Source organism: Rhipicephalus microplus, chromosome 1, assembly GCF_043290135.1.
Source record: "Rhipicephalus microplus isolate Deutch F79 chromosome 1, USDA_Rmic, whole genome shotgun sequence".
Taxonomy (NCBI): Eukaryota; Metazoa; Arthropoda; class Arachnida; order Ixodida; family Ixodidae; genus Rhipicephalus; species Rhipicephalus microplus.
The window spans coordinates 173,077,136-173,104,387 of NC_134700.1; the positions used below are offsets into that span (position 1 = coordinate 173,077,136).

Here is a 27,252-nt window from a genome sequence, read left to right on the forward strand (position 1 = left end):
TACGGCACTTAAGAAGGAAAACTAAGAATATTTTACAGCTCTTGCTGGATTATCACTGATCTGATCTTGGGGGCTGCTGAACTTAAAGCCTTAGCGCTGCCCTTTCCCTCTATCTAACCCATGCGTTTCTTGAATGACTTACCCTTGTCGTCACAACTATCCGCGTATTTTCAAAATGACCATCACTTGGCAAGGCCGAGTAGATATGTCTGCCCCACGGGCTGAAAACCACGGGTAACTGCTGTGTGCAGGATCGTAGCCAGAATTTCTCGCAGCAAAAGGGTGAGTTGGTCTAGCTGGTTTCGGTTCAATCCCCGCGCAGAAAGGGTCCATTTCCTCACGTGGAAATGAGTCGCCTTCACGCAACGCTATTTACCTAAACGTGAAACTGGACGATGCTGGTGTGGTCACTAGCTTACTCGATCAGCATAGGAAGATCGGCACAAGGAATGGTAATGTCATCATCTTATATTACACCAACCACTATCTACTTGCTCGGTGAAATGCGAACGTTAACTTCATGACATTCAAGTCTTTGAAACAAGTCAGAGCTATAAACTGTAGCACCCCAGCCCTCCCCCCTTTTTTTTGCGCAAGTCTATTGCCCTCTTCGCTTTCTTTCTCACCTTTCTTCCCCATTCCCCCTTCCCTTAGTGCAGGGTAGCAAACCGGATGCTCCATTTTCTGGTTAACCTCCCTGCCTTTCCCTCATTTTATTCTCTCTCTCTAGGAGAGATAGCTGGCGTATTACGTCGACGGCCAAGACAATGCAGCGGCTTCTTTATTTTGTTTGGGGCCAGATACTCGATTTTTCTTGAGATGGTCTGCCTATTGAGGTTTCTCAGGTTGTCCGATGGCTTGAGTGGCCCAAATATGATGGTGTGGTTGTCGAATGCACCTTCTGCTTCACAGTGCATGCGGTTGAAGGTAGTGAAGCACCCAGCGATCTTAGTTTTGGTTTACGTCTGTGGTGAAAACATCGTCGGAATCGTCGCTGCTCACTGAATATACAGTTTGGCGAAGCCACTGTCAGCGTTGCTCGGTTCGCTGTTCCGCTTCCTCGAAGTGGCCGCCGTCATTGGCGGCATGTCTTAAGGGTGCGGAGACGATTCTACATCCATTGTGGCCAAATAAAATACCGATGGCTACGCAAGAAGCATGAAGAGTCCTTAATATAATGTAGAAAAAGAGGTCTTAATACACTAACCTAGGCCACACTTGACATAATAAATGATGCAGAGGAGCTTAAGGTATTCTGAAATGTAAATCACTGTTTACTGGATAAAAATTATTAAACTAATCTGATGTGAATGAGTCAATCCTAAGTACAGTTACTTTAGCTATTAGGCGACATTGATTAGCTAGCTGAAAGTTTTTTCACTTACTCAAAGAAGATGGAATCAATTACTGTTTTATATTCATGCCCCTATGCGAAACAGGCGTAAATTCGATAATTGAATATCACGAGAGAAGGATTTTCGGAAACCATCGTGATTTAGAAAAAAGAATATTATACTCATGATGGTTGTATATTTGGGAGGCGGTGATGAGTTCGATAAAGATGCGGCAAATGCATGTTAGCGAAATGGGGTCTTATAGTTACTAGGTGAGGGCCTCTTATCATATTTAAATACCAGAATTCTATTAGCTGTACAATAGGCACATAAATAATGCTGAAAAATGTTTAAAATTTGAATGGACAGAGCGGGCGGGTTTTTCACTTAAAAGTCTCAATGCCACAGGATGTATATATAGACACCTTTATAGCGCGTATAAGTGTATAGATATTCATTAAGCACTAACAATTGTACGAGTCATCAGATCGGAGACACAGGGATCGGAGACACAGGGATCGGAGACACAGATCGGAGACACAGATCGGAGGCACAGATCGGAGGCACAGATCGGAGGCACAGATCGGAGACACGATATTGGGTACGGGAAAGATGAGACCAGAAATGGTGGCTCAGGCACAACTCACCCCGTCCGTGGGCGCCGTTTTGCTTTGACGGCCCGCAAAAAAGCCTCCCCTATCCTCCATTCTATTTCCATCTTTTTTTTTAAGTTTTTGTATAGAAATACATTGGCTTAATAGCAGTGAATTCTCCCTCGACGAGACGAGCATTTCCCTAATGTGGTGCGGCATTCCGAATGCCGAAGATGGCTACAAATAGTCGGGGGGGGGGTAATCTTGGTTAATGGGAATATTTGTAATGCGACATCTTCCCGCATTTTCGAAATGAAATAAAATGTTATCAAGTAATCAAATCTCTTAATTTCACTATATTATCAGCTGAAATCGATGTTAGAGGATTCAGCTGCCTGACAAGCCCTTCAGAGCTGTTCAGTTCATACAGCATTCGCAATGACGTATTCAACGGGGTGCATGTTATACGAAAATGACGGTTTGCGATGAATGCAAAAATGGTACACCAACGTGCGTGTGATAGTTTTCGGCCCAGTTTTTATCGGCTTTTTATACATGCACCGAAATTGAGCAATTTAGATTCGTTGACGAGGTCCAACATGAGCTTGGTACCCAATTTTTAAATCTCAAGCAGATACAAACAATGTGGAATAACGAAAAGGTGGGCTAGTTGGTTACGGTTCATATATAGTGAAGTATATGGGGCAGTGTTGACGAAGGCAAGAACGAAAAAAATGCAGTACATGTACTGCATTCCCAACTAAAATTTTATTGAAAAAACCTTACTTATGTACTCAGCATGATCCCAATCATTGTCATCAATGGTGCCACGTGAAAAACGTCAGGGCGATATCAAATGAAAAACAGCCTTGTAGAAAACATGCGCAGCATAAACGCAGCATTTTAATGACATTTTCGGAATGCGCAGCATTTTAATGACATTTTCAGAACGGCTGTTGTTGGCTAGATGATAAGTAGTAGGATTAGCGAAGGAGAGTGAGCGTAGGTGTCCTTGCAGTATAATCTTGATGCACATCCCACTTTTTTCCCCATAAACTTTACCTGACGACAAAGGTATCATATACACAGTACCTTACCTTGCAAGGCACGAAGCTGTGGACATGGTTAGTTGCGCATTCTGCTTTTACAGATGACCCTGCTTTTTTTTATAAGTGGACAAATCCTTCCAATTTTTTTTGGGGGGGGGGGGTGGTAAACGTCAAATAAACCTTGTACCGACTAGAAGCATTCTTTAAACTATCAGAAAATCGATACAGATATGGCACAACAGTGAATTTGCTGACGTAATTTTTGCTTTCATCACAGGCTCCCACGTTTACGTTTTTGACCCATATAATGAGCTTATTGCAAGCAGTGATGATCGAATCATTGACATAAACGGCCGTCTTCAGCCTAAGAAGCTGGTTATTGAAGCTATCTGAAAAAAAAAATGGCAGCATATCCACGGAGTGAATGATGGGGAGTGGGGCGAAGCATTCGTCAGTCCATTCGTTCTTGCTTCCATCCGTCCATGCGTCCGTCTGTGTGACCGCCCATGTGTCCATCCGTCACTACTTGCGTGTGTCTGTTCGTGCGTCCATCCCTGCGTTCGTCCATGCATCCGCGCCTGCGTCCGTCATGCGTCCATCCATGCGTTCGTCCATCTATTCAACACTCCATGTGCCACCATCTCGCATCTTTTCATCATATATTCAATGGATGGATGGATGCTATGAGCGTCCCCTTTATAACGGGGTGGTGACAAGTATGCCACCAGGCTCGAAAAAAAAAAAACCTTCTTTCCCTTTTTTTTTATGTTGGCCTAATGCCTCTACTTCGATAAATTCTATCTTAATGGAGAAAAGGTAAATTTTCAGCTTAAGTTCTCTGCCATTTACGGCACACTGTCCATATTTTATTTTTCCAATATTTATTTTTGTCCTTTCTCTCTAATTTTCTGCCACCAATACTCTAACCGTCTCTTACTTATTTCAATCGCGGGTGTGTTCAGCTTTCCATTGTTGTCCCTAAAACCCAAGGCTTCCTGTAGGCTCGTGCCCAAACGTACACCTGGGTGGATATCTCCACATTCAATCAGAACATGCTCCGCCGTTTCCTTATCTTTCCCGCAGCATGTGCATTGTTCTTCTTCTTTACTGAATCTTGCTTTATAACTACGTGTTCTAAGGCAACCCGATCTCGCTTCAAACAGTAAAGCGCTTCCCCTTGAATTATCGTAAAATGCCTCCCTCCTTATTTCATTTTTGCCCTTTCGGTAGTTACTCAAAGCCGGTTTTTTCTCCATAGCTGCCATCCAGTAAATCCTCTCCGCCTCCCTGACTTTTCCCTTAACGCTCTTTGTTGACATATGGCTCACAATACCAGCCGTATATTTACTAGTGAGTCTTCTAGTTCTTTTTCTCCACTGTGTGTCCACGCTCTTCCTATACAAATAACGGAACACCTTCTCTGCCCATCTACTCTCCTTCATATTTCTTAGCCTTTCTTCGAACCTTATTTTGCTCTGCGCTTCCCTCGCCTCAAAACCTGCCCACCCCATATCGCCCTTTACAGCCTCGTTTGTCGTCTTCCCGTGAGCACCCAACGCGAGGCGTCCCACAGTCCTTTGATTTACATCCATTCCCGATTGCACCTCTGCCCTCATGCACACCACTGAGTTCCCAAAAGTAAGCCCTGGAACCATTACACCCTTCCACAGACCTCGAAGCACCTCATACCTATTGTATCCCCACAACGCTCTGTGCTTCATTATTGCCGCATTCCTCTTTCCTTTTGCTGCCGAGGCTTTTTCCTGTACCTCCATGTATCTATCACTCTCATTTACCCATACTCCAAGGTACTTGTATTCACTTACCCTCGGTATTTCTTGGCCTTGTATGGACACCGTCTGATCACAGGGATCATTGAATACCATCAAACCACACTTCGTTACACTGAATCCTAGTCCAAGAGCTTCACCTTCCCTTCCGCATATATTCGCCAGCTGCTGTATATCATCTCGACTGTCCGCAAATAAGACGATATCGTCCGCATAAAATAAACCTGGAAGCTTCTGCTCAATCATCATGCCGCCCTGTTTGTGTGACAGATCAAAACCAATGTTGCTACCTTCTAGCGCTTTTTCCATACTCACCATGTACAGCATGAATAACAGTGGGGACAAAGGACATCCCTGTCTCAGACCCCTGCTAACCTCAACGTTCTCTTTGCTACGCATTCCTTCCCACTCTATGCAAACTGTATTTTCTCGGTATATCTCCCTCAAAAGCTGTATACAGTCGTCGCCCATGCCCATTCCTTTCAATATATCCCACAAAATTTCCTGATTAACGTTGTCGTATGCCCCAGTGATGTCTAGAAAAGCCACGTACAAGGGCCTATTCTCTATTTTAGATATTTCTATACACTGAGTGAGAACAAACAGGTTATCGTCTAACCGCCTGTCGACTCGAAATCCGTTCTGAAGTTCTCCCAAAATATCGTTATGTTCGGCCCATGTTTCTATTTTCATTTTTACTGCTTGCATCGCCAACCTGTATAGTACCGATGTAAGTATAGTACCGATGTATTCCCCATATAGAAGCAACGCCATCCAGTGGGCATTCCAAGGACTAAACGAGAGGTGGCACACGCACACTTTCTTACGGCTTGCGCTTCGGGTCTACTTCCCATCTTTAACCACCTCGAGTTCATGGTATATATACTAGTTCACTGTATTCATGGCACTGCGGTCCAACGCTCGCTAAACCTTTCTAAAACCAAGGAGGTTACGCCCAGCGAGTATAACGTAGCAACCTTTTCCTGTTAGATAGTGCTCACTGTACATGTCAATGGCTGCTAATGGGAAATGAGAGAGAGGAGAATTCGGCTTTTACTTTCTTACGGCTTGCGCTTCGTATCTACTTCCCACCTTTAACCACCTCGAGTTCATGGTATATACTAGTTCATTGTATTCATGGCACTGCGGTCCAACGCTCGCTAAACCTTTCTAAAACCAAGGAGGTTACGCCCAGCGAGTATAACGTAGCAACCTTTTCCTGTTAGATAGTGCTCACTGTACATGTCAATGGCTGCTAATGGGAAATGAGAGAGAGGAGAATTCGGCTTTTACTTTCTTACGGCTTGCGCTTCGTATCTACTTCCCACCTTTAACCACCTCGAGTTCATGGTATATACTAGTTCATTGTATTCATGGCACTGCGGCTCAACGCTCGCTAAACCTTTCTAAAACTAAGGAGGTTACGCCTAGCGAGTATAACGTAGCAACCCTTTCTTGTCAGATAGTGCTCAATGTACATGCCAGTGGCTGCTAATGGGGAATGAGAGACAGGAGAATTCGGCTTTTAGTTAACGCGCATGCTGTAAATTTTTTTATTGTTCATCAACGCACAGGAGAAATATCCAACCGGCACCACCTCGGAGGTCAAATTGTTATACTTGTTACACACTACAACGGCTACGAGGGACGAATGGTTGCCCCTATAGCTTCGCCCCTAAAAGCCATGCCGTCATCGCGTTGTTTTCCTGCAAGGCTGTTTTCAGCTGATATTGCGTTAACGTTGTTAAAGTGGCACCTTTGATGAGAATGATTTTGATGATGCTGAGTATATAAGTGGTATATTTTCAATAAAATTTTTACTTGTGAGTGCAACACATGTCCTGTTTTCCCTCGTTCTTGTATTCGTCGTAACGCTGCCCAGTATACTTCACTACAAACAAGGTAAGTAATATTGTACTAGGCGCCAAAAACAAACAAGGTAAGTAATATTGTCCTAGGCGCCAAAATCACCGTTTATATATCTTATTTCACACGCCGTATGTGGAATCTCCAAACTAGATTCAAAATAATGAAGTTATTAAAGGGGACAATAAAAAAAATGTTTAACGTGGTTGGGTGCTTTCTGTGCCGAAAAAAAAATTGCCGCAGCTCTTCACGGCGAAGGCTGCGGCACCAGCGGAGCTGGTGACCTTACCGTTCTGATCGCCATTACTTCACGCTTCACGCCAACAAGCAACGAATGCCCTCCTGAAGTTTCTGCGATTGACCCGCCTCGTCGAACGTTTGTGACGTTTTAGTGTTTGTGCGTTTTCGCTTCCGTCCCTCTATTTTTCTCTCATTCCCTTTTCCTTACTTTTATGTCTCCTATTTTCCCTTTCTCAGTGCAAGGTAGTGAACCGGACACTTGCTTTTTTGTTCACCTCCCTGCCTTTCATACCACATCTTTCCCTCTCGCCATTACATCACAATTCTTCCCCTCATTTCACATTCCATTTTCTTGATACATTGTACTGGCTAAGTGCTACTATTGGTGCACAACAGCAGTGTTGCAAAATGGGCACCTCCATTCCAATTCGATTTCGTTCCGGGGAATTTCAACTTGCCGTAATTCCATTCTTTTCGATTCCTGGGAATGAAAAAAAAGAGCCCATTCCCACTCCGGAAATGGCCAGGCAGGTCAGTTCCATTCAGACAAAGCCTCAACGTACGAAACACATATCTTGATATCTTTATCGAACCATGAATGATTGTAACAACGTAAAGCTGACGTCATCAGATGCGTAAGAACTGCAAAACAACGCTAAAAACTTTACCACGGTCGAGAGATAGTTGCTTGGTGACTTATCTCGTGCAGTACAACCACACTACTAGTTACCATAGTGGCAGTTCTCCCGCTACCTATGGTATCTGCAAGGTCAGCACAATCTTAAAAAATGTTAGGAAGCAGTTGGCAATGCATGCATGTACTTGTTTCGAGCGTATTTTACTACCTTCGCGCCATCTTTTTACTATAGCCAGCAGCTAGTGAGGTCAGTCAAGCATTTCATTGAAAAATTCTGAGCAGCCAGTAAAGCTTGAAACATTTACTGCTACTACCCAGAAATAATTTCTTGGTATTAGTAACTACGCAACTACTAGGCCACATATGTTGCCAGATCTCTCGTAAACACCACAGTGTTTCTTGCAGTAATCGTAAAATTCGTAAGAAAAATGTAGACCAAGCTTAATTTTGTCATTTACTTTGAAATGAAAATTTCTTGCTAAGTGATGACACACATATATTCAAGAACAGACAATGATGTGTATGAAACAACCATTATTTTTCTAAACTCTATGGTTTCTAACCAGTACACAGTGTGCTATTCCAAAGTAGGAGCAAAAATAGCCTCCGCACTGCTGCTACAGTATACGGTGCCGGCTCAGGCTTGATATTCTATATGCGCGTTTGCGTGTGTGTCCTCGTTTGTGATTCGTTCATGCCACAATGTGCGTACTTGCCATGGTAATTACATAAAGTAATTAGTGGCCGCTAATTATTATACGTGGACAATAGCACTTTAATTGTTATCCTACATATACTTCTGTAATTGAATTATCTTTATGTGGTAATGTACATGCACATATGAATGCCTATTAACTAAAATTAGTAACGAATTAATTATTCGAGTCAGCACTAGTCACGAACTACTTTGCAGACTAGCAAGTGTCACTCATGAGCATTTTACTACTTCCACTTACTAGAAGGTTAGCGCTTTTTCTGACAAGTAAAAGGTTAGTATTTAGTTAGAAAATAAGCAGCAGTTCTTTCTAAGAGTGAATGTTTAAACGAATGGTGTTTAATATTGTTTTAGTTTAAATACGTTAATGCAAAAATGCTGACTTAGCGCATCGTCGCGCAGGTATTCGGGGAGAGCCACCTTGATTACGTGAGATTGCCATAGATGGGAGCTCCAGCTTTGGCTGGCTACCATAACCAATGCTTTCAAAAGTCTATTGTATTTTTATGTGTACGGTTCATGTACAACAAGTCATCGCACACACAGTTCAGAGAGCACAAAGTTCATCGTGTACGGATAAGTGCTGCGGGGACTTACACACATTGGCGATAAAGTTTTAGGCAAAAACACCCATATATGTACGGAGGGGGGACAGTATTGGAAAAGACAAAAAAAAAGGGGGGGGGGGTAATATGTGACAAGACAGCGCGCAAGCGTGTATACAAAAGCTTGCAGTAAACACAAGCACCGCACCGGCGTCAATACGCATCACAACCTAGAGAAGGACTTTTTCGTGAATAGGTGTCCGAGTCGCCAACAGCCGCAGAAGCAAAAACAGAGCGAAAGATGCCAGCATGCAGGCGGCTGATGTGCCAGCGAGAGGGGAAAAAATCAAAAGGTGTAAGTAGGGTATGCCCAATGCCACCCAGAAGAATATTTTCAGGCCTACTCACTACAGCCGTGCAGTCACTCGTTTTGAACCGTACTGGAAGCTGTCAATCTATTGCCACCATCGTCTCCCGTTAAAAAAGAAAGTTCGGGACGAGTTTGCATGCGTAACAGCGTTATTCTGCCTTTTTCGTCTGCGAAGGCGCCAATTTAAGTACTGTATCACAATTTTTAGACTTTGGCGATTTATGTGTAAGCCATTGATTATTCCACGAAAAAGTCAGAAATAATTGCACGCTCTTGAACAGATGGTCGATTTGAAAGTGTAAAATTTGATGGCCCAACGAAGTGACCAAATCAATACCGTAAATTTTGTTCATTATGCGCGCGCACACGTGTTATGTAGATGTTCAGAAACTGTTTTATACTCATCTGCCAGGTTTCTGCAATTTTCTTTGTTGAGGTAGCCCTATTTTACGATTTAGAACTCCTGTCCGCTTACTAGTCCTATGTATTAGTAGTCATGTTCTGACTTACACTCTCACATTAAAATTCACATATAAACCCAATAAAGTAGCTAGGGGGATGGTCGCCATGGTAGATCAGTGGTAGAGCATTGAATGCGTCACAGGTTCAGTTCCTGCTCACGGCAAGCTATCTTTTCACCGACTTTTCTTCCTTCATAACTACATTACTATATTGGTCTGACAACTTTAACTATACATTCCTTGGCATTATTGTCTGTTAGATCTCATTAATATTGTTACGTAAAATGAGACGGGACGTAACTATTTGGCAGTGTATTTACACCGATAAAATCAGAGCGCAGCACACAGGGCGAGCAAACCAGTCCTCTTCATCGTCTTCTGATCACCGAATGGTTTACCCTTCATGCGATAGCTACGTAGCATCACCCCCCGGTTGTAAAAGCACCCACTCAGTGCACTTTATACGTGTTCTTCAGAAGGAGGGCGGTATGGTTTCAAACAACTGACGTAGACTACGTCACTGAGGGTGTTTGCCGACAGGTTAGTCCTAGAGACTGGAAGAACCTCATAGGTAACGTCTGTTACCCGTTGTATGTTATGGTAAGGTCCCTTGTACGGAGATAGCAACTTTTCTGACAATCCAACACGACGAACTTGGTACCAGAGAAGAACTAGAGAACCATGTGAGAAGTCAACGTCGATATGCTTGCTGTCGTAGAGAGCCTTCTGGGTTGCTTGTGAAGCCAACAGCCTAGAGCGGGCAATCTTACGTGCGTGGTCGGCACGAGCGATAACATCATGTGCGTATTCGCTCGATGGTGGAGTAGTAGTCGGTAGTAGGGTGTCCAGTGGTGAGGTCGGATTACGGCCATAGAGCATATAAAAAGGTGAATAACCTGCTGTATCATGACGAGATGAATTATAGGCGAACGTCACGTGAGGTAGCGCTAGATCCCAGTCATGGTGGTCAGATGAGACATACATCGAGAGCATGTCCGTGAGGGTGTGATTTACGCGTTCGGTAAGGCCCTTTGTTTGAGGATGGTAGCAAGTGGTCAGTTTGTGTTGCGTTGAGAAAGAGCGCAAATGGTCGTCGAGTACGCGTGACAAAATGCGCGTCCACGCTCGGTGAGCAATTGCCGAGGAGCGCCATGTTGTAGAATTACATCGTGGAGCAAAAAGTCGGCAACGTCAGTAGCAGTGCTGGTGGGGAGCGCTCTCGTGATGGCAAACCTGGTCGCATGGTCTATAGCAACAGCGACCCACTTGTTCCCAGAGTTTGATTCAGGAAACGGTCCGAGGAGGTCTACACCAACACGAAAGAAAGGTTCGGTAGGGATGGAGATAGGGTGAAGGAGTCCAGCAGGGGGTGCGGCAGGTCGTTTTCGACGTTGGGATTTATTGCAGGAGGCAATGTAGCGTCCAACCGACCGCGCGAGACCACGCCAAAAGAAGCGGCGCCGGACGCGGTCGTACTTGCAAGATACACCCAAGTGGCCGGCAGTTGGTTCGTCGTGAAGCTCATGCAGGACCGCTGAACGAAGATGGTTAGGCATGACTAGAAGTAGCTCACGGCCATCTGGCTGGACGCTACGACGGTACAGCATGTCATTTAGGAGAACGAACATGCGGAGTGACATGTCGTTAGGGTCAGATTCCAGACGGGCAATGAGTGACCGCAAGGAAGGATCGCGACGCTGTTCGTCACCAATCTGACGAAACCTAGGCATGGAAATGACGCTGGGGCCAGGCTCGCCGACCGATTCATCTGGTTGGTCAACAAGGTAGCGGGACAAGCAATCGGCGTCCAGATGGAGGCGTCCAGACTTGTAGGCAACTGAGTAGGAGTACTCATGAAGACGCAACGCCCAATGACCACGTCGTCCAGAAGGGTCCTTCAGTGAAGAAAGCCAACAGAGGGCGTGATGATCTGTGACGACAAGGAACGGGTGGCCATACAAGTAAGGGCAAAATTTCGAAACTGCCCAGACAAGGGCAAGACATTCTCGTTCTGTTATAGAGTAGTTACGCCCCGACTTTGAAAAGAAACGACTTGCGTATGCAATTACACGATCAGTGCCCCGCTGAGTTTGTGCCAAAACTGCGCTGATGCCGTGATCGCTAGCGTCTCTCCGCACTTCTGTAGGAGCATCATCATCATCATCATCAGTCTGACTACGGCCACTGCCGGACAAAGGCCTCTCCCATGTTCCGCCAGTTAACCCGGTCCTGTGCTTGCTGCTGCCAATTTATACCCGCAAACTTCTTAATCTCGTCTGCCCACCTAACCTCCTGTCTCCCCCTAACCCGCTTCCCTTCTCTGGGAACCCAGTTAGTTACCCTTAATGACCAGTGGTTATCCTGTCTACGCGCTACATGCCCGGCCCATGTCCATTTTCTCTTCTTTATTTCACCTATGATATCCTTAACCCCCGTTAGTCCCCTAATCCACTCTGCTCTCTTCTTGTCTCTTGAGGTTACACCTACCATTTTTCTTTCCGTTGCTCGCTGCGTCGTCCTCAATTTAAGCTGAACCCTCTTTGTAAGTCTCCAGGTTTCTGCTCCGTAACTAAGTACCGGCAAGATACAGCTGTTATATACCTTCCTCTCCTGAGGGATAGTGGCAATCTACCTGTCATAATTTGAGAGTGCTTGCCGAATGTACTCCACCCCATTCTTATTCTTCTAGTTACTTCAATCTCGTGGTTAGGCTCTGCGGTTATTACCTACCCTAAGTAGACATAGTCTTTCACAACTTCAAGTGCACTATTACCTATCTTGAAGCGCTGCTCCTCTCCGAGGTTGTTGTACATTACTTTCGTTTTCTGCAGATTAATTTTAAGACCCACCTTTCTGCTCTCCTTGTCTAACTCCGTAATCATGAGTTGCAATTCGTCCCCTGAGTTACTCAGCTATGCAATGTCATCGGCGAAGCGCAGGTTGCTAAGGTATTCTGCATTAATTCTTATCCTTAACTGTTCCCATTCTAGGCTTCTGAAAACCTCCTGTAAGCACGCGGTAAATAGCATTGGGGAGATTGTGTCCCCCTGCCTTACACCCTTCTTGATTGATATTCTGTTGCTTTCTTTATGAAGCACTATGGTAGCAGTTGATCCCATGTAGATTTCTTCCAGAATGTTTATATATACTTCATCTACGCCCTGATTCCGCAGTGTCTGCATGACGGCTGATATTTCTACTGAATCAAACGCCTTCTCGTAATCTATGAATGCTATGTATAGTGGTTGGTTATACTCTGAGCATTTCTCTATTACCTGATTGATAGTATGAATGTGGTCAATTGTTGAGTAGCCTGTTCGAAATCCTGCTTGTTCCTTTGGTTGATTGAATTCTAATGTTTTCTTTACTCTGTTAGCAATTACCTTTGTAAATAGCTTGTATACTACAGAGAGCTAGCTGATTGGCCTGTAATTCTTCAAGTCCTTGTCATCTCCTTTCTTATGTATTAAGATGATGTTAGCGTTCTTCCAAGTCTCTGGTACCCTTCCCGTCAAGAGACACCTCGTAAACAGGGTGGCTAGTTTTTCTAACACAATCTGTCCTCCATCTTTCAAAAGATCTGATGTTACCTGATCCTCACCAGCAGCTTTGCCTCTTTGCATGCTCTCCAAAGCTTTTCTGACTTCTTCTATCATTACTGGTGGGGTGTCATCTGGGTTACTGCTAGTTCTTATAGTATTAAGGTCGTGGTTGTCTGGGCTACTGTACAGATCTCTGTAAAACTCCTCCACTATTTTAACTATCCTATCCATATTGGTAGTTATTTTGCCTTCTTTGTCCCTTAGTGAATACATCCGACTTTAGCCTATCCCAAGTTTCCTCTTCACTGCTTTGACACTTCCTCCGTTTTTCAGAGCGTGTTCAATTCTCTCCATGTTATACCTTCTTAAATCGCATACTTTACGCCTATTAATCAACTTCGAATGCTCTGCCAGTTCTATTTTGTCTTTTGTACTTGACACTTTCATGCTTTGACGCTTCTTAATTAGGTTCTTCGTTTCCTGGGAAAGCTTGCCAGTGTCCTGTCTAACTACCCTGCCTCCAACTTCCACTGCACACTCCGTAATGATACTCGTTAGATTATCATTCATTGTATGTACGCTAAGGTTGGTTTCCTCACTAAGAGCCGAGTACCTGTTCTGCAGTGACACTCTGAATTCCTGTACTTTCCCTCTCAGTGATAGCTCATTGATTGGCTTCTTGCGTATCAGTTTCTGTCGTTCCTTCTACAAGTCTAGGCGAATTCGAGACCGTACCATTCTATGGTGACTGCATCGTAGCTTGCCAACCTCTTCCACATCCTGCACGATTCCTGGGTGTGCAGTCGTTATAAAGTCTATTTCATTCTTATTTTCGCCATTAGGGCTCCTCCATGTCCTCTTGCGGTTTTCTCGTTTTCGGTAGAAAGTATTCAAAATCCGCAAATTATTGCGTTCTGCGAATTCTACTAGTAGCTCTCCTCTGGCGTTTCTAGTGCCGATGCCATAATCTCCTACTTCCTGGTCTCCAGCCTGCTTCTTCCCTACCTTTGCATTAAAGTCCCCCATCACTATAGTATACTGTGTTTTTACCTTACTCATTGCCGATTCCACGTCTTCGTAGAAGCTTTCAACTGAAGCGTCATCATGGCTGGATGTAGGCGCGTAAGCCTGTACTACCTTCATCTTGTATCTTTTATTCAGTTTAATTACAATACCTATCACCCTTTCATTAATGCTATAGTATTCCTCTATGTTGCCAGCTATGTTTCTATGAATTAGGAACCCCACTCCCAAATCTCTTCTGTCTGCCAAGCCCCGATAGCAAAGGACGTGCCCATTCTGTAGCACAGTATAGGCCTCATCTGTCCTCCTAACCTCACTGAGCCCTATTATATCCCATTTAACACCCTCTAGCTCCTCGAATAGTACAGCTAGTCTTCCCTCACTAGATAAGGTTCTAGCGTTAAACGTTGCCAAGTTCAGGTTCCAAAGGCGGCCTGTAGTCCAGAGATTCTTAGCACCCTCTGCTGCGTTGCAGATCTGACCGCCGCCATGGTCAGTTGCTTCGCAGCTGCTGGGAACTGAGGGCCGTGAGTTATTTGACGTATGCATGTGGGAGGTAGTGGCCAGATACTGCACCAGGGTGGTCAATCCTTCTCAGGTGAAAGAGTGCGTTCCCGGCGGTGGTTACCGGTGAGGCCGCACCCCAGGCTTCTTAGGCCGCGTTCACACTGAGCATTCTGGCCGCCGAAAGTGCTCCGAATCCGGTTCGGCGGCGGCGAGTTCCGCCGGAAGGGCCCTCTTCGCGGCGATCGCTCTCGGATCGATTTTTGCGGCGTCTGCCGCTGAATCGGTCACCGCGGACCAATAGGAGCGCTAGTCAAGGAATTTTGAAAAATGGCGACCAAGCCCTACTCACTTGTTATGCCGCAGTGCACGTAACTGAATATTGAAACCAACGGGAGTTTAATATACTCTGTGCCTACTTCGCCTCCGTATTTCGTGAAAGAGGTGACCGAGCTTGCTGTTGGCGTGTCCGAGCTTGTTGCGGTCTTGCAGAGCAAAACAAACCCACTGACGCCGCTGGCGTCGGTGGTTTTTCTGCTCTTCGTGCGTTAAAAGACAGCCACATGCCATCAAAGTAAGCAGTACTGTCTTTTCTTGCTTCTTGCGTACGAGAATTGTCGAAGTATACACCACTGGATAGCGTAGTAGCGTTTGCAAGCCGCGACAACAACCGGGCGACAGCGCATCCATCCCGCGTTCACCCCGTAATAGATGGCATATTTGGCGGCGCGGGGCACATCCAGTGCGAACGACGCTGCTTTTCGGCGGCAGGGGAATTTCGGTCGCTGTAGAAAGCGGATGTTTCAGTGTGAGCTAGGCATTAATGCAGTTCCATCAACACGCGGATTTTTTTTCCCGGTTGGGAATTGCGTGGCACCGGGATTCGAACCACGGACCTCTTGCATGCGAGGTGGATGCTCTAACCACTACGCTATCGCCGCACCCGCACCAGGAGCATTTGGGTCAAAATGTGCAAGTATCGGTGGTGTCGTTAGAGCGGTGATTAGTCGAGAGAAAGCGTTAGCTTGAAGAGGACCCCAACAAAACAGGACGTCGTGTTTGAGAAGGTCTGTGAGTGAGCGTGCGAGGGCCCAAAGTCTTTTACGAACCTGCGAAAGTAAGAGCATAGACCCACGAAACTGCCTACATCATGGATAGAGTGCGGAACGGGAAAGTTTGTTACTGCGCGTACTTTAGCTGGGTCTGGTCGTACCCCGGAAGCGTCAACAAGGTGGCCCAACACAGTAATTTGACGAAGACCGAAGCAGCATTTTGTAAATTCAGCTGGAGGCCGGCATGTAGGAATGTTGATAGAATGGTCGAAAGGCGTTCAAGGTGTGTGGCGAAGGTGGGTGAGAAGATTATCACCATCTAAGTAACACAAGCACGTCACCCATTTAAATCCTCGAAGCAGCGTGTCCATCATTGTCTAGAAGGTTGCTAGGTCGTTGCAGAGACCAAATCGCATGTCCTTGAATTGGTAAAGACCGTTGGGGGTAACGAATGCAGTTTTCTCACGATCCATTTCGTCTACAGCAATTTGCCAGTAGCCAAATCGGAGGTCGAGAGATGAAAAAAAGGAGGCGCCATGAAGACAGTCAAGTGCGTCGTCAATACGTGGAAGAGGATACACGTCTTTCTTGGTTATTTTGTTGAGGTGCCTATAATCAATACAGAAACCTAGCACCTCCACCACAAATATGTTACGTAAATGAGACGGGACGTGACTATTTGGCAGCGTATTTACACCGATGAAATCGGAGCACAGCACACAGAGCGAGCAAACCAGTCCTCTACATTGTCTTATGATCACCGAATGGTTCACCCTTCATGCGATAGCTACGTAGCAATATTGTGTCAAAACAGGGAAAAAACGAGCGCTTAAGTATACACTTCATTTCCTTATTCATTAACGAGGGTCTTGTACTGGCAGACTTGGTGTAGTTAGGTTGTATACGAGGGACTATTGGTCAGCTGCCAGCTCTCAATTAAATCACGTGCTATGTGACGCCAAACAGGCTCATAAAAGAGTGTGCCACAGTCACCTCCAAGGCTACAGGGGGCGCTGACTGACAGTCCCACGTTTAAATTCACATATAAATTCAATAAAGTGGCTGGGGGAATGGCTGCCGTGGTAGCTCAGTGGTAGAGCATCGAACGCGTTATCCGAAGGTCGCAGGTTCGGTTCCTGCTCACGGCAAGCTATCTTTTCACCCACTTTACTTTCTTCTTTACTTTCTTAATAATTACATTACAATTGGTCAAACAACTTCCACTATGCATTGCTTGGTATTATTGCCTGTTAGATCTCATTATATACATATATATACATATATATATATATATACATATATATATATATATATATATATATATATATATATATATATATATATATATATATATATATATATATATATATATATATATATATGCTGTAGACCCGTGGGCTCAGATTAGGGGTGCACGTTAAAGAACCCCAGGTGGTCGAAGTTTCCGGCAGCTCTCTACTACGGCGTCTTTCATAACCACGTGGTTTTGGGACGTTAGACCCGTCATATCAATGAATCGATTGTGTGTCTTACATGGTTTTATCTAAAATTTCTTTCACCTATGGATGCAAAAAATTACACAAACTACGTGTGTCCCGTCCAATAGTTATCGCAGTGCCACGTGCTAGTGTGGGCGATGTCAGAGCACGAATGTCTACGGTGACGTTAGATCCCTGCCAACTGCTTAAAGAACTCCAGGTGGTCACAATTTTCGGAGTCCTCCAATAGGGCGTCTCTCATAATCTTGTGGTGGTTTCGGTACGTTAAACCCACATATTACTCAATCATTCCCTGCCAACTACGTATGGGGATACCACAGAACACCTAAATACTACAACTGGGCATACCTCGTCACACGACATGGCTTTCTTTCTCGGGCACGCGCACGCGAGACGAAGGGTAAATGGTGTTCAGCTTGCGTATAGCGTTCCGCATTTCGGCAGACGTTACCCAACGACCAGAGCACGCACTGAGCTAGTCAGCTCAAAATCAAGGCCGCTGTCGAAGTGGTCAGGCCTGGGCAGAGGATGAGCTCCACTGGTTAAAGTTAGAGACAACTTTAATTTTTGACCGAGGGGCTTTTATATCTGGTATAGTGGCAATCGCACACCAGCAGTCATGTATCGTGCATTCTTTTGTCTAACATTGTATTTTGTCGTGTCACAGAAGCTGATCTCAGAGGTCACGTAGAAAAAGAGCTTGTGTTTTATGTTGAGATGCGCTAAGTGGTACCATCATCCCACCTGCTCAAAAAAAAAGAGAGAAAAAGTTCGCTCTTTCAATAAACTAATTCAATTGAAATTTGTTATGCACCATTTTAGTTAATGTTTTACTATGATAGGTACCCTCGTGCACTGATATATGAGGCCACTTTAGCACTTAGCTTGAACCAAAATCACCAAGGTGCTAAACTCTTAGTCAGGTCCCGCGTCAAGTGCTAGATATAGCGAGAAAAACTACCATTTTTTATTTACTCGTTTCATGAGCATAGCAAGCATCACCTGGACCTGACTGAGATTGTAAAGGAGAAAATGGAAGCACAGTGAATGACCAATATAACATCTGCAACCAACGAAGAATGTTTTTTTTACGGAGTTTCTGCATGCTTTGACTGTTCGGGCTTGTTGCTCTTAATAGTAATAATCACCACGCCGCTGTCACAGGCACAATTTTGCACAATGCGTATGCTCAGGTGAGTGCGGCGAGTGCGTCGCACGTGTTTTGGACAAGTTTCGTGTTCCTCAATTTTTGTTCTGGCGCTGAGCCATGTCCCTGCGAGGGCTGTAGTTGATAGCGGCATTCGTTTCGTTTGCTGTAAACAACCTGTACCTTTTCGATACTTGTGTCCAGGTGGAAAAAAAAGAGGTGTCACAGCCACCAAGGTCCAAAACTTCCGAAGACAAACTTCCGCCAGATGGGGACCCAAAACTTCTGAAGGCAAAGTGTTTCCAGATGAGGAAAATTGCGGAAAGAAAAAAAAAGTAGGGACGCACTGGCGTACGTGTGCTTCGTCTTAGTATGTACCTTTGTTTGGAAGAAAGCCGTAACGCCAAAAGGAAGCAAGTCTTCCAAATATATGTTCAACGGACACCGCAGAAAAAATACTGAGGCACAAAGAGAACAACAACGCCAGACGTCTCATGTTCATTTTCTTTATGAGCCTCGTTTTTGTTTTCCCTCGCCATTCATTAAGTATTCAACCAGACCAACTTGCCAAGTTTTCCACCCCAAATATAGTTCGTGTGATGGCGACCGTGTTAACTATGCAGCAACAAATCGGCCATTTGGTGCATTATAGTTCAGAATGGCAGTTAACAGTGTTTGTGCCCTGATTACTTCCCATATATTTGATTGATATGTGGGATTGAACGTCCCAAAACCACCATGTGATTATGAGAGGCAACGTGTTAGAGGGCTCCGGGAATATAGACCTCCCGGGGCTCCCAAGTATGAGCACACGGGCCTACAGCATTTTCACCTCCATAGGGAAATGCAGCTGCCGCAGCCGGGATTGGATCCACTGATCTGCGGGTCAGCAGCCGAGTACCTTATCCACTAGACCACCGTGGCGGGGCATGGTTCCTTCCCATACTGTGGCGCAATTTGTCAACCTTCACTGCAACCGTGCTCTCAAGTTCACTGTGTGGCGACGTTCAAGTGCGACAGCTGCAGCAACCGGCATGTAGCTCCTTATGAGAATACTAAATAAGACATTTTTTATTGGAAATGAGAAAGCGTTAAATACGCAATAAACATACAGATGCACTTCAAAATATAAAAAAATAACCAGAAACATACCATGGAATCAGCTCATAAGCTTTGTATAATTAATGTTCTGCTGACCTCTATACGGATCCTGGCCTCGCAGGTACAGCTCATCAGCGAAGAAAGTCGTACGATCCCTTCTGCAATTCTTCTATAGGTGTGCGTTGAGTTCTCTGTTTGGGGAGGGGGGGGGAGGGATTGAGTGAGAAACGATTTACCACCGTTGCTCCCCCTCTTCTCAATTTGCCTGCTACTGAAGCTCTTACAATCAGAACGTAGTCAAGCGACGTAGTATAGCGGAAGAGATTTTCTCCTCCCACCCACCTTTTTTTTTGTACACGTAACTACGAAGTTAAGGCAATCTAGATACGCTGCGCTATGTACGTCTCCTGTGAATGGTCCACACTCATGCATTTTCTCTCCTTCACTTCCTCAGCTTTCTCCAGACATGCAGGGGAGCAAAACTTGGCTAAGAACACTTGACCTCCCGGCCTTTCTAGCATTTTTATCTTTGCTGACGGACTTGCAATCTCTCTTTTTTTAGGCTCGGCCTATCCTCACGACCATGTGGGATGCATCTGAAATAGTCGCACCGACCGGAATTGAGGTTCCGGTGCCCTGCCTCCGAAATGAGGATCACGTCTCTTTCTCGTGGACGCTGGTCAAGTGCTTCGCCATCGTGTTTCTGGGGTGAGTTTCTGACGACTCTTTAGCTACTGAGAGCACGAATGATCTAATAAGAAAGATAACAACTGACGTGTTTCGAGCTTTTCCGGCTGATAAAAGGCAAGCCTAAAGAGTCCCCCAACAACATCCGAAAATACTAAGTATACGAGCGAGTTATTTTTTTCTTGCATTGCCGTCTTTTCTGTGCGGTTAAGGATGCCAGCCATTTGTTCACGTGGCGTCATCAAAACTAAGCCTTCGATTGGTCCATATGCAAGAAATAACGGCTGTGTTTTCGTCTGACCCTACTTTGTCATGCAGTGGCGTGGTCGTTCTGCCTGGTCTCAAATTACTATCGTGCACGAAAACTGATTTGGCTTCGTTTTGTGCATTTCGACATATTAAGCGCAGATAACAGCGCGTAGTCGACAAGGACGAAAGCTATATGAGCTCAACGCTTAGTGCCGATTTTGTCCCCATGCTTTATGAAAAAAAAAATGAGTGGTGAGGACGAGATAGCCTCGGTAGGAAAAATCGTGAAGGGGAGGAAAAAAAAACTGCTCTCTCGTGTTTGAACTCACAGTGGCTTATAAGCCCTTTAATTCACTGATGCAGAATTATACGTTCCTTACTTTGTACTAGGAAATTTGTAGTTGATCGCCTTACTCGTCTAAAATAATGAACAGAAGAAGGAAACTGAACTGAGGGTCCCGTATTTTGTTTGACACAAAGCTATGAAGCAAACAGGCGCTGAAGTTTTCTGCTAATGTTGTATGATTGATTGCATCTGCTTCAGTGTTGCCGTTGATCTATACTTTGAGCCCGATTGGCCACTTTGATCTAGTCCGGCGGTGAAAATTTCATGTTGGCGCCACAGCTACTTTTTGCGCACTTCAAATTTTTATTTCGGCTGAATTGGTAGCCATTTTCACCATTATCTGAGTTGAAATACCGAGCAAGCCTAGGCAAATAGCTTTTGTTGTTTTTGAAAGTTTTTTTTTTGTGTAAGCCAATCAATGCACTTGTCCTCCCTCTCCCCCCGCCAGCAGTATGGTGCTCACTGAAGCAATTTAACACAACGCGTGGTGGGCCTTTCAAGGCAACAGAATGGAGCTCTTGTTCGCTTGGTCAGTGTGACTGGATTGGGGCGAAGAATTCTGTGTTTTTTATGAATTATAATGAAAACTACGAATGGGAAAGTTAGACAGTATAACTTGAAAGTGCTAGATGAAATGTGTATAAGTGCGTCTTTAGGATAAAATGTACCCGACGAAGTTGCGCACACACACACACACACACACACACACACACACACACACACACACACACACACACACACACACACACACACACACACACACACACACACACACACACACACACACACACACACACACACACACACACACACACACACACACACACACACACACACACACACACACACACACACACACACACACACACACACACACACACACACACACACACACACACATGAAGTTGAAAACACGTGGCTACACACACACACACACACACACACACACACACACACACACACACACACACACACACACACACACACACACGAAGTTGAAAACACGTGGCTTTACCGTGGCTGCCATCGACGCTGACGCTATGAGCGAGTCTCTCTAACACTGATGCACAACACGCGTTCTCGTGTAAACTTGACAAAAGCAAACATATGCTACTAAATGAAGCCGCACTGGTGATCTTCAGATACATATACTTGCAGCTGCACTGGCATTATGATAACTCCTGTCCAAGTTCATGCCCTACAAACCGCACCGCTGCTTCAATAGTTAATGCGTTAATGTTCTTACTGACCGCCTCCCTGCAATGTCCCAATATAGCTCCGTCTTTTGCAAACACTGTAATATACATGACTATATGCAGATGAACGGAATTTGTAATTCATTTATTGATTGTCAACAAAGTCTTCACTCACTCACTCATTGATTTGTAGCTTGCTTATAATTTGAAGACCGAGCAAGACGAAAAAAAATTATCGCCCTAGAACAACGCGAATGTGAAACTTGCGGCCACAGGTGGTTGCAGACATCGCGATCGAAGCCAAAGTGCCACTCGGGAAACTCCCGTCAAAAGCGGGCGTCGGGCCTGGCGAACGCGTTTCTGTCATTGGAGAAATTATTTTGTCCGGCACACCACTATAAGCAAAATGATTTTCGCCTATAGGAATACCGGGTTATTCCACCCGGTATTCCAAATTGCTACCAAATGGCCGTCGTTCGCTCTGTAACTCGCTAGCTCCAAGCTGCTGCTTTCATTTGCTTCAAATTCATCTCTTTAAACTTTGACATTAAAGCATTTGAGTAGATTCGGCACCGTTTTTGAGAAACTTGCTCCAATAATCCATGCTGTGGGCTTAGCCACTGTAGCAAGTGGTGCTGCGCAGCGAATGGTTTCTTGGCTGAACGCTTCCCTTCAATAAAGTAATAATCTTTAGTCTCAGTGGTGTGTGCGTATGCCTCTTTCTGCCTTTTTTGCCGGCTTCTCTTCAAGTAAGGAATGTAGAACAAATGCCTTTAAGATGTGGGCTTTCAGGATGGGCCAACAGCGAAATGGGCTGCTTTCTGCCAGCTGCCCTTGGTTTGGAAAATGGAATGTGCTCGGCACTCTGGATATCAGTGTGCTCGGGAACAGCAGCTTGACGTCCTGCAATTTTGCTGCTCCGGCCACTGGTTACGTGGGCTAATTGTTTTCCGTTGGGACTGTACGTCCATGTAAAACAAAATTGACAGCGTAGCGCACTAGAGAACGCAATGTACGACTAAAAGGGTCATGAGGTAAACTACTTGCCCGGCCTACCTCATAAGTGTTCCTGTACTTGCGTCCATGTTTCTGAAGTATAGCTTATGCACGCGTACGTATGTCTTAGTAACACGGTGGTATAAAATATGTATGCCCTGGAACGACACGAGGAGTAAGAGGGAACGAGGCTGACTATTAAAATATTCGTTTTCGGTGGCTATACTTTGCCGTTGTACCAACGCATCTGGGCGCAGAATGTTGGACTGCAACAACCCGTCTTACGAATTATTCTTTCGCCAACTTCCGCCTATAAACTATGCTTTCCTCGGTGGCTCTGACCAAGGTGGCCTAATAAATTGTATAAAGGAGTGGTTTACATTTGCTGAATTGCAAGATAGTGTTGCCATGTTGTTATGTTAGTGTCAATTTTCCTAAAAGCCCCTGTGCTCACAATATTACCGCAAACTCACTAAGGCATACGCTTCGCTGAAGCTACTTAGTAATTACTTGAAGATTATTTTGATACCACCCCAGTTACTTGCTGTGTACTACAGACATATCATGTACAGCTCGAATAAACTTTGTACGAATAGCCTAATCCCATAAAGCGCTGGTTCGCAGGTTAAGCCTGACTTTGGTACGAATATTTCCACATACTCCAAAACAGGTTTGCCTCAAGCAAGGCCGGCTGGGTTAAAGGCCGCGAGGTTCGTGCCCTTGACCTTCTGGCCTCGCACGTGTTCCTGTCAGCGCTGCTGTTCTTAAACTTGAGTCAGCTGCAGTTGCATGCTGTCGACTGGCGCCTGGTGGTGGCGGTGCTTCTCGGCAAAACGGCCCTGTTTGCCACCGTCGCTGCCGTAAGCGTGGCGCTTTCATCTTTCTCGCGCCGTCGCGGAGGAGGCCGGCTGGCCACCGCGGGCCTGCACGCCATCTTCGCAACCCAAGTGAACGACTTCGGCATCGCATATCCTCTAGGTACGTGTTCGCGGGGAGTCATGCGTAATATGTATGCAGCGACCAGTCAGTTTTGCATGAATCCCTGTGTGCGACGCGATCAGTGGCAGCCGTGAATGCATATGCGCTACACGGATATGTTACACAGATACCTGAGAAACATTGCTAAGATACTTCAATTGGATGGGTGACTCTTAGCAATACCACCTTCATACAGCTGGACGCGTCCAAAAAAAAAAAAACCACATGTGTTGTTTTGCGGCGCACTCCTACGAGTGCCTCACGTGACGAAGCAGTTTTGTGGAGGCAGCTACAGACAATCTCCTTACTCCATACTCACTCAACTCACTCATTCGCTCACTCGCTCAAACACACACACACACACACACACACACACACACACACACACACACACACACACACACACACACACACACACACACACACACACACACACACACACACACACACACACACACACACACACACACACACACACACACACACACAGTGTACCAATAAAAAACTCGATGGCTTGTTCTTTACCGAAGGAAAGATCTTGGGAGCCTCGCCCCACAGCACATAGCCCAGAAAGCCACACCAGCCTTGCTGTAGTACTTAGAGGCAACAGCACTGAGCGACGGCCTGTAAAAACTTTAGCAGTGTGTGCATGTTGTGAAATGTGTCTATTTCTTTCCCTCTTTTACTACCTCATTTCCATCCCCACGTGTAAGGCAGCAAACTAGACATAGTCTCGTCAACCTCCCTGCGTATCCTTCCCCCTGCCCCATTGCGAAGTTTTTTTTTCGGACTGAACCAATGAGGTGGGGCAGGGGAGGCTGTAGTGAAGCTTCACCGTCTTAGTAGAGAACCTTAGCAGCCTAGCTTCTCAAATTTTCTTTTTTGTGTGCTTAACTGGTGCTTTCAGTGGAATCAGTGTACGGCCGCAGCCATCCGGACTTCGCCGATTACTTGTACCTGATAGCACCGCTCTCACTTGTGCTGCTCAACCCTATCGGATTCTTCATGACCGAGCTACAAGGTCTTCGATCGCAACAACGCTACACCGAAGTCACTGCCGAAGCAACGCCGCAGACACCGTCGGTGACCAGAGGCCTGTTCAAAGAAGCTGCGCGGGTAGTTCTTAAGGTAAGCTGCGTAAGTTGATACAGGCAGAAGCGATCAAGACGCTTTTCTATACCTCGATAATAATGCATGGAATATGTGTCTGAGGGACAGGTAACCAGCAAGAGGGGCCACGCAAGAACATCACGTGAATGGGAAGCTCTGTTATGCCCAGGGTATTCGGCTTTGTTCCATGCGTTAGAGAAAAAAATTGCAAGTGTGCACATTGTTCATTAGGCTGTATTTTGTCATAACGCTTGCTTTCCGACCGCCGTCGGCTGAGTTGTGGTAACGGTCATAGAATAGAAAAAGAACAATTAACCACGAATGTTCCATCTCACGACAACATGATCTTAACTCTCTAGACTAGCATATTTGAACTCGCACCAGGCAAAACATTGTGCCGTTTAGCATATTACGATGTACCTTATATTTAGGATGGAGCAAAATGGGAACTGTAAAAAACAAACAAAAAAAACTGAAAAAAGAACAGCACGTCTCTTATAAGTTCATTCGAAAGTGAGACGCGTTATCATCGCGTAGCCGGGGCATCACATGGAGCAATCACGCTCAACTATCATCAACCTTAGCTTAGTGGTTAAGATTTTCCAAGACTATACAGTCAGTTTCACATCCACGGCGGCGGTCGCAAACCGGTGGAAGTAAAATGCAAAAAAAAAACATGGCGATCGACGTCAGACAGCTTCACCTTACTAAAAAAACAAACAAAAACACACTAAACATGTACGCAATAAAACAAGTCCTAAGCAGAAGTGGTACGTCCTGTGCATTTCTAAATTTGACTGGCGCGCTTCCTCTATGCATGTAACCAACATTGATGGGGCGTCGGTAGGAAATCATAACATCTTGCCAGTAGTATGTCATGCATATTTGTATGTATATTTATATCTATATATGTATAATTGAACATGCCCACCCTACGTAGTGATGATAATGTTCCCTATCTATTCACCAAGACATCGAATTGATTCGGACGAGTCGTATTCTGTGTAAGTACTTGATACCGGGCAAGGCGCTGTTTGATGACATATCGCAGAACCTGAAAAACGCCCACACGTTCCTCTTTCTCTGTCTTTTTTTTGTGTTTCTTTGCAAGTTGTGTGAGTCAGGGCATATAGATTATAACGTGAAACAATGCGATGAAAACGACCCCTGGAATTGAAAAAAAAACAACAACAAAAAACTTGGACATGACGAGCGCTGCTCTAGAAATTGCATTTGGATTATACAATACGCCGTGGAAGGTGATCATAATTTAATAATTGCCTGTAGTTTTATAAGCCGCAGCGAAGCCTTATTACACGAGCGCTTTTGCACTTTAAACTCATTAAAACGTGCCCATAGAGACCAACCGGATACGAATGCTCCACCTCGATGAAGACGATGATGATGATGATGACGATTCCCGGAAGAATAGCACAATCCACCACGGGGGGTCGGCCACGAGGCAGCGGCAGTAGAATTTGCGAAACAAAATTAAGAAATAAAAAAGGAGAAATGGAGAGGAGAAAAACAGGGCGATAGTATGCGAAAAAGATAATCTAAGCAGAAACAAAAATATTTGGGCTAATTTTCGTGTCTTTAATGCAATGCTGCTCGATCTGAATAGTTGGAACGCTATCGGCATATACCACAACGGTTCGTTTATGCTCTGTTGTACCCATTTTTATTCAACACGTCAACCGTGTTTCAAAGCTGACCTCCACGGGCCAAAGAAAATGACCCTGTTATTCTACTTTTTTTTTGTCATTCTCTCGGGGTTCTGTCTTCGTGTGCCAGGTGAATCTGGATTGGATTAAAGAAACAATGACAACAAAAACAGACAAGATTGTATTTTCCTCTACGGACGTTTTCACAAGGTTTCCTGGGGTGGCAGACTTGATTAGTCGCATTTCAGCGGAACCCAACACCATACGACATGTCGCTGACAGTCGGTAATGAGCTAGAGCATCTGACCTTTTTTAAACTCATGCGATTGCGTATTCGGTAGCCGCATTTCTCATAGCCGGTAATAAAGCTATCTGTTGTAGTCCAAAAAAAAATCAAGCATTCTAGTCTGTCTTCTCATAAATCGCACGATGTTGCGATAAATAACTGGCTGCGTGAAAATCAATGAAGCGAGTCAGCATTTCCTGAATAAAATATTTTGTAGCTTCGAGAGGCAACATTAGTGAAAAAAAAAGAATTTGAGTGTAGCAACTGATGGT

General features: G+C 45.0%; 1 protein-coding gene across 1 annotated transcript in view; it reads left to right on the forward strand.

Annotated features, from left to right (window-relative positions):
• The window catches only part of LOC119178550 (lysosomal cholesterol signaling protein-like), a 147,562-nt gene that overhangs the window by 20,546 nt on the left and 99,764 nt on the right, over window positions 1-27,252 (forward strand). Inside the window, exons 2-4 of the mRNA XM_075867939.1 lie at window positions 20,031-20,176; window positions 23,613-23,920; window positions 24,828-25,048. Of these exons, the coding sequence (XP_075724054.1) occupies window positions 20,052-20,176; window positions 23,613-23,920; window positions 24,828-25,048 (654 nt within the window). The 5' untranslated portion in view covers window positions 20,031-20,051. The remainder of the gene's footprint in view (window positions 1-20,030; window positions 20,177-23,612; window positions 23,921-24,827; window positions 25,049-27,252) is intronic.